Source organism: Hemitrygon akajei, chromosome 22 (assembly GCF_048418815.1).
Source record: "Hemitrygon akajei chromosome 22, sHemAka1.3, whole genome shotgun sequence".
Taxonomy (NCBI): Eukaryota; Metazoa; Chordata; class Chondrichthyes; order Myliobatiformes; family Dasyatidae; genus Hemitrygon; species Hemitrygon akajei.
Genome location: NC_133145.1, coordinates 26,977,736 through 26,991,702, shown reverse-complemented (window position 1 = coordinate 26,991,702; position 13,967 = coordinate 26,977,736). Strand labels below are relative to the sequence as shown.

The 13,967-nt window shown below is 41.9% G+C and overlaps 1 protein-coding gene across 1 annotated transcript; it reads left to right on the top strand.

Annotated features, from left to right (window-relative positions):
- The first annotated feature begins 13,057 nt into the window (after positions 1-13,057).
- LOC140714871 (ferritin heavy chain, oocyte isoform-like) lies at positions 13,058-13,576 on the top strand. The gene has a single exon (XM_073026554.1). It carries the CDS (start codon positions 13,058-13,060, stop codon positions 13,574-13,576), a length of 519 nt encoding a protein of 172 aa, XP_072882655.1.
- The last annotated feature ends 391 nt before the right edge of the window (positions 13,577-13,967 follow it).

Genomic DNA, 13,967 nt, shown 5'->3' with positions numbered 1-13,967 from the left:
AGGTGATTCACCTTCCCACAGACAGTCAAAACACAAAGGAAAACCATGGAGCCCATTCAAAGAAACAAATCAACTCTGACTCATGTGCAAAAAAAAATTGTGCAAATGGCAAGAAAAAAATGAGCAAAAAACACAGAATGTAGAACAGCAACCCATCAAAAGAGTCCAGGCATATTCAGTTCAGTTCCATCAAGTGCTGTGGCATTCTTACCTGCAGGCCACTCTGATCAAAATCGCACAAAATAGCAACAAAAGAAGGAGCAACTGGAAATCAGGGACACATGATAATGTGAATGACTGAGTCCATTTCACAAACCGTGTTGACTAAACCTTGCCCAAGACCTAGGACTCTGGAAGCACCCTCCAACAGCTTCAAGGGAGAGAGAGCCCATTCAAACACTGGGACCTCTCTCCGGGAATAGGCCATCAAATCCAGATACTTTCCTCCGGCAGCAGTGAGCAAAAGGCTGGTAGATGGATCTGAACACTTGCTCGTCTTTCACTCTCGCCTCGACAATTCCAATTTTCCTCAATGATCTAATCATTGCGAGTGACAGGAAATGGAGCTGATCATGGGCTCACAACCCATCTCCAGGCATTTTGGCTTCAAGGCTGCATGCTTCACATGAAACCTCACCAAACACTGTTGAAGATAGCTAAGCACCAAATCACTCAACTGGCCCGGAAACATACCACCAAATTGTAGACCAGTCTCCAACAGTAGCAGAATCATATTCGAAAGAATAATAAGTTGCAAAAGAAGTGAAATAAGTAGCTTCATGGACCGTCTGAAGGATGTTGCCCTTGATTGCGTTGTTCACTGGCGCCATCTTCTTCAAGTGTCCACCTCAGATTTTGACTTTTGCGCTATTGATATATTTTATAATTTATAGTAAACCTTTGTTGCACTGTAATACTGCTGCAAAACAATAAATTTCATGACATAAGTGCCACAGTAGCATTTCAGTTAGCATAACATTATTACAGGGCCAACGATCAGGATTAAATTCCTGCTGCTGCCTGTAGGAAGTTTGTACGTTCTCACAGTGGCTGCATGGGTTTTCTCTGGGTGCCTGGGTTTCCTTCCACACTCCAAAGACGTACAGCTTAGGGTTAGGGTTAGTAAGTTGTGGCAATGCTATGTTGGTACTGCAAACATGGCAACACTTGCAAGCTGCCCAGTATATCCACAGACCCGTCAGTCATTGGCGCATTTCATGTTTTATGTACATGTGACAAATAATCTTTTCCTCTTTATCATCTTTTATATGGCAGTGATAACCTGATTCAGATTTTGGAAGTATTGTTACAATTGTTACAGGTACTGGTAAGGCCAGACATGGAATAACAGACACAGTTTTGTTCTGCTTAATTAAAAAAAGAATATACAGTACTGCCATTGGAAGCAGTCCAACAAATATACACTTGGCTAACTCCTGGGATGATGTGGTTGTTGTATCATGAGCGGAAAAGAATTCATTTCTATATTGCCTGAAGTACAGAAAAATAAGGGATTTGAAGGATCTTCTTCTCAAAGTGGACCATGAAACTTTGGATTCTCTGTCCCACAAGTCTGTGGAGGCTCAATCAATGGAGATATTTAAAGAATAAGTAGATACAATTTTGAAATATTGGAAATTCAAAGGCTTTTGGGAAATAAGCACAGGATAGAAGAAGAGGCCTGTGGTACAAGAGGTACTGCAGTTGCTGGAAATACACACAATGTGCTGGAGGAGCTTGTATTGAATGGTGTGGTAGGCTTGAGGCCTGAGTGGCCTTCTCCTGTCCCTATTTTCTTATGTTGTTTTATTGTTATGCATGAAATCCAGCAAAAACTTTTGACTGATTCCATTCTTTATCTGTAAGTGATCACTACTGTATACTAATTGCATGAAACAAGTCAGACTGGGGTGTACTTAAAGAGCAAACACGAGGAAATCTGCAGATGCTGGAAATTCAAACAACAACACACACAAAATGCTGGTGGAACACAACTGATTGAACACAGTCCTGACGAAGGGTCTCGGCCCGAAACGTTGACAGTGCTTCTCCCTATAGATGCTGCCTGGCCTACTGTGTTCCACCAGCATTTTGTGTGTGTTGTTGGGGTGTATTTAATAATTTTGTTACCTGTTGAGCTATTACATCTTTTATTTGAATTGAATTACAAACTATGATCTATATAATGATAGTTGCAGCTAAAATCAAAAGTGAATGATTAGCTGGTGACTATGAATACAATTCAAGTGCAGAATCATGTGTTGCTGTGTGGCAACACATTAACATTCTCCAAACTTTAGTCTGCATTGTTAGCTGAAATGTGACTGACAAAATTTTATCCCAACTCTAAAAGTTCAAATTTATTATCGAGGTGCATATATGTCACCACATACAACCCTGAGATTAATTTTATTGCAGGTATACTCAAATAAATCTATATTGGAATAATAACTATAATAGAATCAATGAAAGACTGCACCAACTTGGACATTCAACCATTAGCTGACTAATCTTTCAGTGAAACATGAAAACTAAATTTCTTTTCGATTCTGAAGATCTTGTACTTACCTTGAACATTCACACTTCATCTTTCTGAATGGTTTCTTCAGGAACCTTCAGGCTTTTGTATATTCCTGATAAATACTTCTGTATCTTTCAAGGGGACTTCAAAGCTTCCAAGTGACATGGTCAGGCATCCGCAATTGATGACTACATGTTAGGGTTAAGGTTCTGTTCTCTCCAGTCAGTGAAAACAACCTCTCAACATCTATCTTGCAAATTTCATGTAGAGATTGAACCAGGCCATTGAGGTTATGTCAGCTATCGATACTAATCCCATTTTCCAGAACTTGACCAGAGGTTTCCATATCATAGTATACTTACTTTTTACTTACTAAAAGGAGAAGACCTTTTGCATGTTCTATCTGGTTCAGTTTTCAAACACTCTCTGAATGAAAAAGTTCTTTCTCAGATTCAAGATTCAATATTTTTAATGTCATTTCCAGTACATAAGTGTGAAGGAGAACAAAATAATTGTTACTCTGAATCCAATGCACTACAAAAAAATGCAATAAGAGGAAGAACATAATAATAATAATAATAATAAAAATACAATAAATATGAGCACATAAGATAGGTTATATGAGTACATAGATTGATTGTATGTCCGTAATGTGACGCAAGTCTGTTACATAAGACAACCAACAGGAAATGAGAAGTAGTAGTGGTTGGGGTGTGATGGGCTGTGTCAGTGGGTGGAGGTGCTGATCAGTTTTACCGCTTGGGGAAAATAACTGTTTTTGAGTCTGGTAGTCCTGGCATTTCGCTACAAAGCTTGGGAGTGGGACGAACATATGCAAGTTGGGGCAGGATCCTTCGGGATATTACTGGTCCTTTTCCAGCATCTATCGGTATATATGACTTTGATAGCGGGTAGTCTGGTGCTGGTGATTTGACTGCCCCTTGTGGAGCCTTCCTGTCTGCCGCAGTGCAGCTTTCCTACGATGCAGTGATGTCGCATGTTAGAATGCTATCTACTGCACATCTGTAAAAGGGCATGAGTGTAGATGTGCATAGTCCAGCTCTCTTTAGCCTCCTCACAAAGAAGAGGCATTGGTGATCTTTCCTAATTGTGTAGGCTGTGTTCTGGGACCATGAGTGATTGTGTGACATGTGCATTCCCAGGAGTTTGAAACTGCTTGCTGTTTCCACTGATGAGGTGCCGATGTAAAGAGGGATGTGAGTATTGCAAGTTCTCCTGAAGTCAATAACCATCTCCTTTGTCTTACTGACATTGAGGAAGAGGTGATTTGCCAGGCACCAGGTCTGTATTGGCCATCTCATTGTTGTTGGTGACGAGCCTCACCACTGTCATATCATCGGCAAACTTGACAATGTGATCACTCCAGTGTTTGACCGAGCCGTCATGTGTGAGCAGAGTGCACAGCAACGGGCTCAACACACAGCCCTGAGGGGCAGCCATGTTGAGGATAATTAGGAGGGAGGTGTGATTGTGCACCCTGACTGTTTAAGGTCTGTTGGACAGTTGCACAGTGGTGTAAGAGTTTCTTCACCAAAACCTGTGAGATAATAATGTAGAATGCCTAAACAAAATCCAGAAACAGCATTCTGACATAAGAGTCCTTATTTTCTAGGTGTGTCAGGGCCAGATGCAAAACAGATGGTCTGGCATCTGTTGTAGAATGTTCTGTCCTGAAGCAGATTGCTGAGTGTCCAATGTGGCAGGAATAGAGTTTTTGATATGTGCCATCACCATTAAAAGCATTTCAAAGGTTCAAGGTCCAATTTGATGTAAGAGAAATGTATACAATATACTGTACATCCTGAAATGCTTTTTCTTCTCAAATCAAGTCGTCACTTTTATTGTCATTTCGACCATAACTGCTCGTACAGTACATAGTAAAAATGAGACGTTTTTTTCAGGACCATGGTGTTACATGACACAGTACAAAAACTAGACTGAACTATGTAAAAAAAAAACAACACAGAGAGAAAAAAAAACTATACTAGACTACAGACCTACCCAGGACAGCATAAAGTGGCACAAAACAGTGCAGGCATTCCAATAAATAATAAACAAGACAACAGGGCAGTAAGGTGTCAGTCCAGGCTCTGGGTATTGAGGAGTCTGATAGCTTGGGGGAAGAAACTGTTACATAGACTGGACGTGAGAGCCCAAATGCTTCGGTGCCTTTTCCCAGATGGCAGGAGGGAGAAAACAGGAGAAAACGGGACGGCAGGATCCATGAAACAGAGAAATGCCCCAAAGCATGAACGACAGATAAATGTAAGAACCCCAAAGTTCCACCCCCCCAGCATCCCCCCCCCCCCCCCCGTCTCGTGGGGAAGCAGCAGCGAGCAACAATGACCCCTCCCCCCACCAGCAAAAAAATAGCATCGGCACCATCACCAACCACTCACGCATGAGCAAAGCAGTAGCAAAGACACAGACTTGCAGTTACCCCAAAGACTTCACGTTACACCCAGCATTTGACATACCACAGGTTCTCTCTCTCCCTAATAAGGGGAAAAAAGGCGTCTCCATTTTCCTAGCAAGCAGGGAGACATAACAAACAACTCACTGGTTTGCAATGTTAAAAAGTCCATTACATGGCTTTTTTTGAGCTCCTGTCTGAAGATCGCAAAGATCCCGGATCTTCGGGCCTACAGCAGATACCCTGAGTCCCCCAATGACACACAGGTTTCCTGTCTTGACACTGACCCTTGATCCACCCGTCTCCAGAGCCACGGGATGTTAGGCTTCCTAATTGGAGCCGGGCTCCCTTGGCGAGCCAAACAACAGCAAGTCCTGAAACCCCAAAAGCGGGTCCCATTCCCACAAAGAACCAAAGTCAGCGTGTAACTCTGGGTCAGGGTCTTTAAGGACCCTGAAAGGGAAAAATAGAGATATTAAAGATGGAAATAGAGCTGTTTCCAAAGATGCAAGCAAAGGATTCGCCATTTTGCACCATCTTAACTCTGGCTCCATCTCATGGTGATTGGTGTCAGAGCCACTGGGCAGTGGTCATTTAGTTCTGAAGTTGCAGAGTCCCTCTCCCTTACCTTAAAGATATGCTCTCTGATTCTAGATCATTACTCAGGGGAAATGTTCTCACTATACACCTGATCTATATACTACATCATTTTTTATACCTTCGTCAGGTTCTCTGAACATCCCCTGCTCCAAGAAAAATATACAGTGCCACTTGACTCTCCCCTCTAAGCTGAGCACTCATCACAGGCGGCATTCTTGCAATCACGTCACAGACAGAATAGTGTACCGCACTCTCACTGCAGCCTAATAATTTTAAAATATATGTGTACTATAGCTTCCTTCATGTTATATTCCATGCTGCATGCCTTCACAATACCTTTGTAACCTGCTCTCCTTCATTGTCGAATGTTTGTATATGTATGTACCCCCACTTTTCCTGGGTGTCTCTGGAGAACCTGCTCATTAACCCCTCGCTAACAGCCACTGGATTCCGCGGTGATAAACGCACCTTTCTCCGCCTTCATACATCTAGGACATATATGTCAAACTCAAGGCCCGCGGGCCAAATCCGGCCCGCGGTGGAATTATCTTTGGCCCGCGAGATAATATCTAATTACTATTAAAGCTGGCCCCAGTAATCGAAGCGCCTATGGCGTATGATATGGCTAATGCTGAGTTTATTCAGGTACCAGGTTTTCAGGGTTTTTAGTGTTTATTCGGCAGTCTTGCTCGGCAGTCTTCTTCATAAGAAACGGAATTTGTAAAGTGAAACACTTTGTAGTTATAGCAGAGACTGAGACACATGAGAGCAGGCTGAAAAAACGGAGGCAACGAAAGCTGCGTTCGCATGCGTCCGACTGATCCGGCCCGCATGAAGCTGCATTTTGCTCAATCCGGCCCGTGACCTAAAATGAGTTTGACACCCCTGATCTAGGATGTATAGACTTTGGTCCGGCCAAGTCCGTGAGGTTGGGGTGGCTCACCCACCCGAACCCTGCTTTGTGTGAATGCTGTGTGAGTTATTCTGCATACAATTTATAAAGAAGAATATTTAAGAATGTAAAGTTAAGCAAACAGTTATTAAGTGAAAGGATAAAAAAAAACAAAAAGGGTTCATTACACTTAAGCAGTCAAATGTGACTTAAGTGGCCCATCTTGAACTTGTCTGTTGGCCCTAAGTGCATGGAAGGACACACTACTTGCTCGCAATCCATCTCGAACAAGCAAGTCTCCTACGGATGGTGTTGGTTCTTCCTTCTTGAAGCCATTCATCTGCACAAATTTGAGCAACAGGGTCAGAATCCTCAGCCATCTTTTCCCACTGTCTTCCCCCAGCTCCCACCAGTAAAGTCAAAGACCCAGCACCCTCCAGAACCTTCTCCAAATTCCTATGCTCTACGTCGAATAACAAGCCTCTTACCTTAGTTCAAACCCAATCAAACTGAAAACAGAACAGACAGCTCTTACAGAACTGCTAAAATGAAATATCTACAGCAGAGCAGCAAAAATCTTAACCGGGGTGTTACACGCACATCTAGGAATCCCTGCTCCTTAGTACCTCCTGAATTCATTATGTGAATTCTTCCAAAATCATCATCTCACGTTTTTGAAGTTTGAAATCCATCTGCACTGATAAGCCCATTAAACAATTAATCAATAGCGTTCTTTACCCGAATACTATTGACTTCATTATCAATACTACCAATTTTCAGGTCATCTGTGAACTTGGTAATCAGACCTCCAGCACTCACATCCAGTGGTTCAGTTCTTTTAAACCCCGGAGGAGGTGAGTTTATTGTTCCCACTGCTTTCACACAGAAAATGCTTCCCAGATTAGTAATCAATCTCATGATCTTTTATTTTAATAATTCCTGCAAAAAACAATCATTTACTACATGACTTTAAGGCATTGCTCATCCAGACTGAGTGTGATCTCATCATGGCAGCAGACAAGGCCATGGACTGACCTGTTGGAATGGGAATGGAAAGTGGAATTGAAATGGGCGGCTACAAGAACGCTTTACATTCTGTCTGAATAGCCTCCAACCTGAGCATTGATTTTCTGAACTTCTGATAATTGCCCCCCACCCTTCTCCTTCATCATTCCCCATTCCTGTTTCCCTCTCTCACCTTATCTCCTTACCAACCCATCACATCCCTCTGGTGTTCCTCCCCCTTCCCTTTCTTACATGGTCTTCTAACCTCTCCTATCAGATTCCCTCTTCTCCTGCCCTTTATCTCTCCCACCAATCAACTTCCCGGCTCTTTACTTCACTGTCTCCCCCTCTCCTAGTTTCACATTACCTGCCACCTCGTACTTCTTCCTCCCCTCTCCTCACCGTTCCATTCCAGTCCTGAAGAAGGGTCTCAGCCCAAAATGTCAATTGTTTACTCTTTTTCACAGTTGCTGCCTACCTTGCTGAGTTCCTCCAGCATTTTATATGCGTTCGTTTGGATCTCCTGTGTCTGCAAATTTTCTCATGCTTGTGACTGATAGATCTCCCATGGCAGATAATATGGATGGCATTTGACCAAAAGATGTTCCAGGTTGGGTGAGCAGGATTGAGATGGAGCTACATGTCTGTGCACTACGATGAGTTGATCATAAAGCATAATCCACTTCCTCTACCTTAAAAATATTTAGCTGTCCTGTCTTTGCGAAGAAGGTTAAAACCACTGGGCTATCCAATGGGGAAGAAGTGTGATTTGGGTGACTTTGACCATGGAATGAGGTAGTTTAAGTATCTCAGGAATTGCTGACCTGGGATTTTCGTGCACAACAGTCTCTAGAGTTTATAGAGAATAGTGCAAAATATCCGGTAAGCAGCAGTTCCGTGGGTAAAAACACCTTGTTGATGAGAGAGGTTAAATGGAGAATGGCCAGGCTGGTTCAAGCTAAGATGAAGGTGACAGTAAGTCGACAACGTAAGTGTGCAGGAGAACATCTCTGAACATACAAAACATTGAACCTTGAAATGAATAGGCTACAGCAGCTGAAGACCACGAACATAGACTCGGTGGTCACTTAGTTAGGTACAGGGGTACCTATTAAAGTGGCCATTGAGTATATGCAGCCACATAAAGAATATGCAATTTGCATACAGACAGCACTGGAGGAGGAATGAACCCAAGTTGAACCTTGGACAAGCAGCTCCACCAGCTGTGTTACTAATTTGCAACTCCTTGAACGGCTGGTACCTTATGCAAATAATAACCAGATTTAGATAAGGAATGAGTGGAATATTAAAACTTGGCTATTAGTCAGAAACCAGCGGGGGAAGATTTTGGGTAAGATTAATTCTATAAGCCCTTTCTGCCTGCGACCAAATGTGAGCACATTTCATTTTCTTTGAGAAATGCTTGCACAAGGAATATCTCCACTGGTTAGTCTGGAAACCAAGATTCAAGTAATAATTATTTTTAGGATATCCATCATAAAGACATTTTAGTGTCAATATTATAATTTTAGTTTGCTCCTTATAGATATTTGACTCCAGAAGTGGGGCTGTGAACTATCTATATTTATGTACATTCATAAAAAATGGCCAGAGGCAATAGGAGAGAACCTTTCAATTAACAATTCCTGCAAGTAGGAATATGGGGTTAATGATTACATCATTAGAGCTTCATCTGTATGATTTCATGTTCTCCTCAGTCTTTGCGTCCCCTCTCCTGAAGGCAATGACAGGGGGCCCACATCTAATTTTCCCTTCATCTGATGCATTCCACTGCCTAGTACAACCAATAATTTTTCATGTTTGACATTAAAGTTTCATGAGTTACTTTCATCATGACTAAGCACAATCCTACCCCAAACCTTCCCCTGCTGCCAATGGTCCAGGAAATATGTCAATATCTGCAGTCATGCTGAGCCATTTTCCACCATGCATAGTCCTTGCACAGTGGTTGTTTTGAAGCATTGCCATTAGATATTAGCATAACCCAGGTTAATTAAACCCAGAGATGTAATGTTAGGAAGCTCCACCTATGGAGGGATGAAAACGAGGTTCAACCAAATTTTTAAAAAAGAGAACTTGAAAAAAAATACGTGGAAATCTGCAGATGCTGGAAATTCAAGCAACACACATTAAATGCTGGTGGAACGCAACAGGCCAGGCAGCATCTATAGGGAGAAGCGCTGTCGACGTTTCGGGCCGAGACCCTACGTCAGGACTAACTGAAAGAAAAGATGGTAAGAGATTTGAAAGTAGGAGGGGGAGGGGAAAATGCGAAATAATAGGAGAAGACTGGAGGGGGTGGGGTGAAGCTAAGAGCTGGAAAGGTGATTGGCAAAAGGGATACAGAGCTGGAGAAGGGAAAGGATCATGGGACAGGAGGCCTAGGAAGAAAGAAAGGGGGAGGGGAGCACCAGAGGGAAATGGAGAACAGGCAGAGTAATGGGCCGAGAGAGAGAAAAAAAGGGGAGGGGGGAGAAAACTAAATATACTCCATCAGGTTGGAGGCTACCCAGATGGTATATAAGGTATTGTTCCTCCAACCTGAATGTGGCTTCATCTCACAGTAGAGGAGGCCATGGATAGACATATCGGAATGGGAATGGGACGTGGAATTAAAATGTATAGCCACTGGGAGATCCTGCTTTCTCTGGCAGACAGAGTGTAGGTGCTCAGCGAAATTTGAAAAAAAAGCTATGAAAGAATGAGGCGTGGCTGACGAGGCAGCAAACTATAGAATCTAACTAAAAATATAAACTGTTAAAAATGGAGTTAGTGGTTAGTATCTCTACTCTACTTACTGGAAATCCTCAGGGTGAAATGTCTGGAGGAGAGACAGCATCGATAAAAGACTTACTGAGGCTACGGCTATAATGAGCACCAGCTATAGAGAGACGATATTGGCAGAGAGTGATGACCAAGACCTCGACCATGTAACTGGGAATTAGTTCTGTTAAATCATACCAAGGGATCTGGTGAGTTAAAACAGTTTTTACTGTTCTGAGTGTATCATTTATATTTGAAACATGTTTAGTAGTGTTGCAACTGAGAAATGTTTGGAAATAACAAAGTGATATTGTTATTTTGAAATAGACTGTGTCTAAGAACTTATTGTCATGGTCCCATCTGGTAATTCCCCATCTTGCTATTTATCCCCTTGATTGGGCCTTAATTCCCTCATCTGATTTCCACTTGTTCCCAGTTCCATTAATTACTGCACACTTGGTTTCCATCAGGGAATGCAGGATAAGAACCCTGGCATCACAGCAATGAGCTGCCAGTTTGCTGGTCAATTCTAGTGTGTGTAAACCCTGTTTCCTGATCCCTTAGGACTGTTAGTTCCTAGCTCCACATCATTCCCTGGATATTTTATGTGAACCTTGTCTTGGAGTCAAGACTCTCCTGGTTACCTGTTCCATGTTTGTGACTGTGCTAGTGTCTCTTGACCTTGTCTCTGTGCCTGTGTCCTGTACTTGGGTTTGTCCTCAGTCACATCCTTGCAACACTTATGGATTGTAATCCTGTTGAATACAGGTTAAGGTTTTATTTGTGTAAGTATTCATGAATTGACTGTCCATAGATAACCCACCATTTCATCCAACAAGCCACCTAAGATCAAAGAACCACCACGAGAGTGACATCTTTTGAGATGTAGAGGATTTAATATGGTTGAATGTATAAGTTAATTTCTCATTTGAATGATCTGAATTTGATTTTCTGGAAGAACCAATTATTTTTGCAAAGACCTTGGGAAGTTACTGAATGATATTTACTTTAAAAGTTGCAATGTTTGAGTTAAACTGTTAGAATTTTGGGGGTGTTGAATTTGAATTTGTTGACATACTAACCTGAACTGAAACTGAAGATAACCGTAACACATAAGAATAGGAATTCAATTAGTTTTCTAACAAACTAAGGGCAAATCAAATGGAAAGGTTAGTCTGTAAACATATAAATAGGGAATAACACCAGATCTAATTAGTCAGAGAAATTAGACTAATAAAGGTTATTCTAATGAATCTCATTGTTTCTAACTCAAAAGGAATTTGGTTTTTGTTTGATATCTGAGATTTGAAACCTACACAGAATTTTGGAATTTTGAATTGTTCTTACTCATGTAAATATTTTGTAAATATTGTTAATTTTTATAAACAAACTTACCTCTAGAAATGTGTGTTTTCTATTCACTGCCTCCTTCCGAAACCTAGGGCTTCTGATGGCCCGCTAGCACCTAGTGTAGTACTATGTAATTTGATTTTCAAATAAGGAGTGTGGTGATCAGTCATATGAGATATGACAAACACGACACAGGTGTTACATTGAACCAGACAGAATCAGTTCTCCTCAGCAATGTTGGGATGTAAAAGGCAAGTCAACACCTTTTTCTCAAGCTATTGTGGGCTGATGCAGGCTGAATGCGAATTCTGAAATCTGATCCAGAATTTCTGGCCAATAGGAACAGATTCACTACTATTTCTAAAACCAGCTTACCAAGTGGACTTGGCCCATAGTGTCTGCTGTCTTATCTGGCCATGTTTTGGAAGCTGTGTGGACATGGCTAAGAACCCTGAAGTAAGGACACTGGCAAATTCCCTTGCACTCATCATTTGGCCTAAATGTATGGCAGTCCTATATTAATATATTTTGAGGGCAATATGTCCAGAGGCTGCTGTATAATTCCCTGGGAAAGTCTTGGACACTATCTTCAAGATAGTTTTAATTTTTTTTAATTTTATTTACTGAGATGCATATCTTCAGACCTCTCATGTTGCGCCGCCCAGCAATCCCCCAATTTAAACCTATCCTAATCATAGGACAATTTACAAAGGCCAATTAGCTTACCAACCAGTGTGTCTTTGGACAGTGGGAGGAACCTGAAGCACCTGGAGGAAACCCACGTGGTCAGGGGGTGAACGTACAAACTCCTTGCAGGCAGCAGTGGGAATTGAACCCGGGTCGCCTGTACTGTAAAGCGTTGTGCTAACCACTGCATTACCATGCTGCCCCCTGAGTTCTGCTCATGGAAGTCAAGATCACTGAAGCTCAGATTCTTCAAACCTTCCGGTGGCTAAAGCTATCATCTGCCATATGTTGCTGCACATCACAGCATAGGGAAGTCACTATCAGTCTGCACAGGCTTTAAAAAGGTATGCAACCTTATCATCATCCTTATCCAATTCTACAGTTTCAGAGCCAAATTTTGAATTCTCTTATCAAGCCAGAAGATAATTTTTTGCCTCCTGTGTGTCCTCCATAAATATACCTCTCTAATTTAGCTGCTCTTTGAAGTGCCAGCATCACAGTAGGTTATTGGAATCTGTCATCAATCTTCTTCATTCTCTGCTTCATGCACCATCTCACACACTCTACCAGCATGAAACAGCATTAGTTTCCTCCACACCATTCGTACAGTGGCCTCATTAAGGAGCAAAATAAATCCTATGCATCTTTTTATGACATATACCTGCACCCTTTTATTACACATTGTGGTGATTACAAACACGTAGATTGATTCTGATATTGGGAAAGAAACAAGCCTCAGGAGCTTCCCCAGGGGATAGTGAGTTGTAATTGTCCATTGAACAGGATGGCTTCCCAAGTCTGCCAGAACTTCCACAAGGAATGTGAAGATGCAGTCAACAGACAGATTAACATGGAGCTCTATTCCTCTTATGTTTATCTCTCCATGTCCTTTTACTTTGACCGGGATGACATTAGCCTACAACACTTCAAGTTCTTCAGGAATCAGTCCCATGAGGAACAGCAGCATGCCGAGAAATGGATGGAATTCCAGAACCTGCGAGGAGGCTGGATCGTGCTGGAGGACATCCAGAAGCCAGAGCAGGATGAGTGGAGCAATGGTCTAGAGGCGATGCAGACAGCTCTGCAGATGGAGGAGGACGTGAACCTGGGTCTGCATGAGCTTTCCGGTCAGCATGGTGACCCTCATCTGTGTGACTTCCTGGAGAAGAACTATCTGGAAGAGCAAGTGAAGATGATCAAGAAGCTTGGAGATTACATCACCAACCTGAGGAGACTGGGAGCCCCCAAGAATGGCCTGGGAGTGTACCTATTTGAAAGACTGTCCCTGGAGGAGAAGGAATAGAAGGGCTTCATGTTATTATCTGTTAAAATTGTAAAAAAACAAACTCTCTATTTGTGTGAACCTGAACTTGACTAACTCAAAGGTATTGGAATGGTATATCAACTGAAAATAAATGTCAAAATATTAAAAAAAAGAAATGAGAAATATCCATTAGTTGCCGAAAGAACTTTGCAGTCAACTCACAGTAAAAATCTAGTTTACTTCCACATTCTTTCAAAGATTTCCATCAATTTTGAGTAACTTCTTTGTCATATTTTCCAGCATAGGTTATTTGCTAATACACAGTCAGACCAAGTACTTATACTGATGATGCTGAATTGGCTTGGATAGTCCATTGTTTTTTTAGTTTTCATAGCATCTTATTTCTGGAAGTTGCTCTAAGTACAACTGC

What these genes read in the sequence shown, in the direction of transcription:
- LOC140714871 (XM_073026554.1), top strand. Translation starts at nt 13,058, where the DNA reads ATGGCTTCCCAAGTCTGCCAGAACTTCCACAAGGAATGTGAAGATGCA.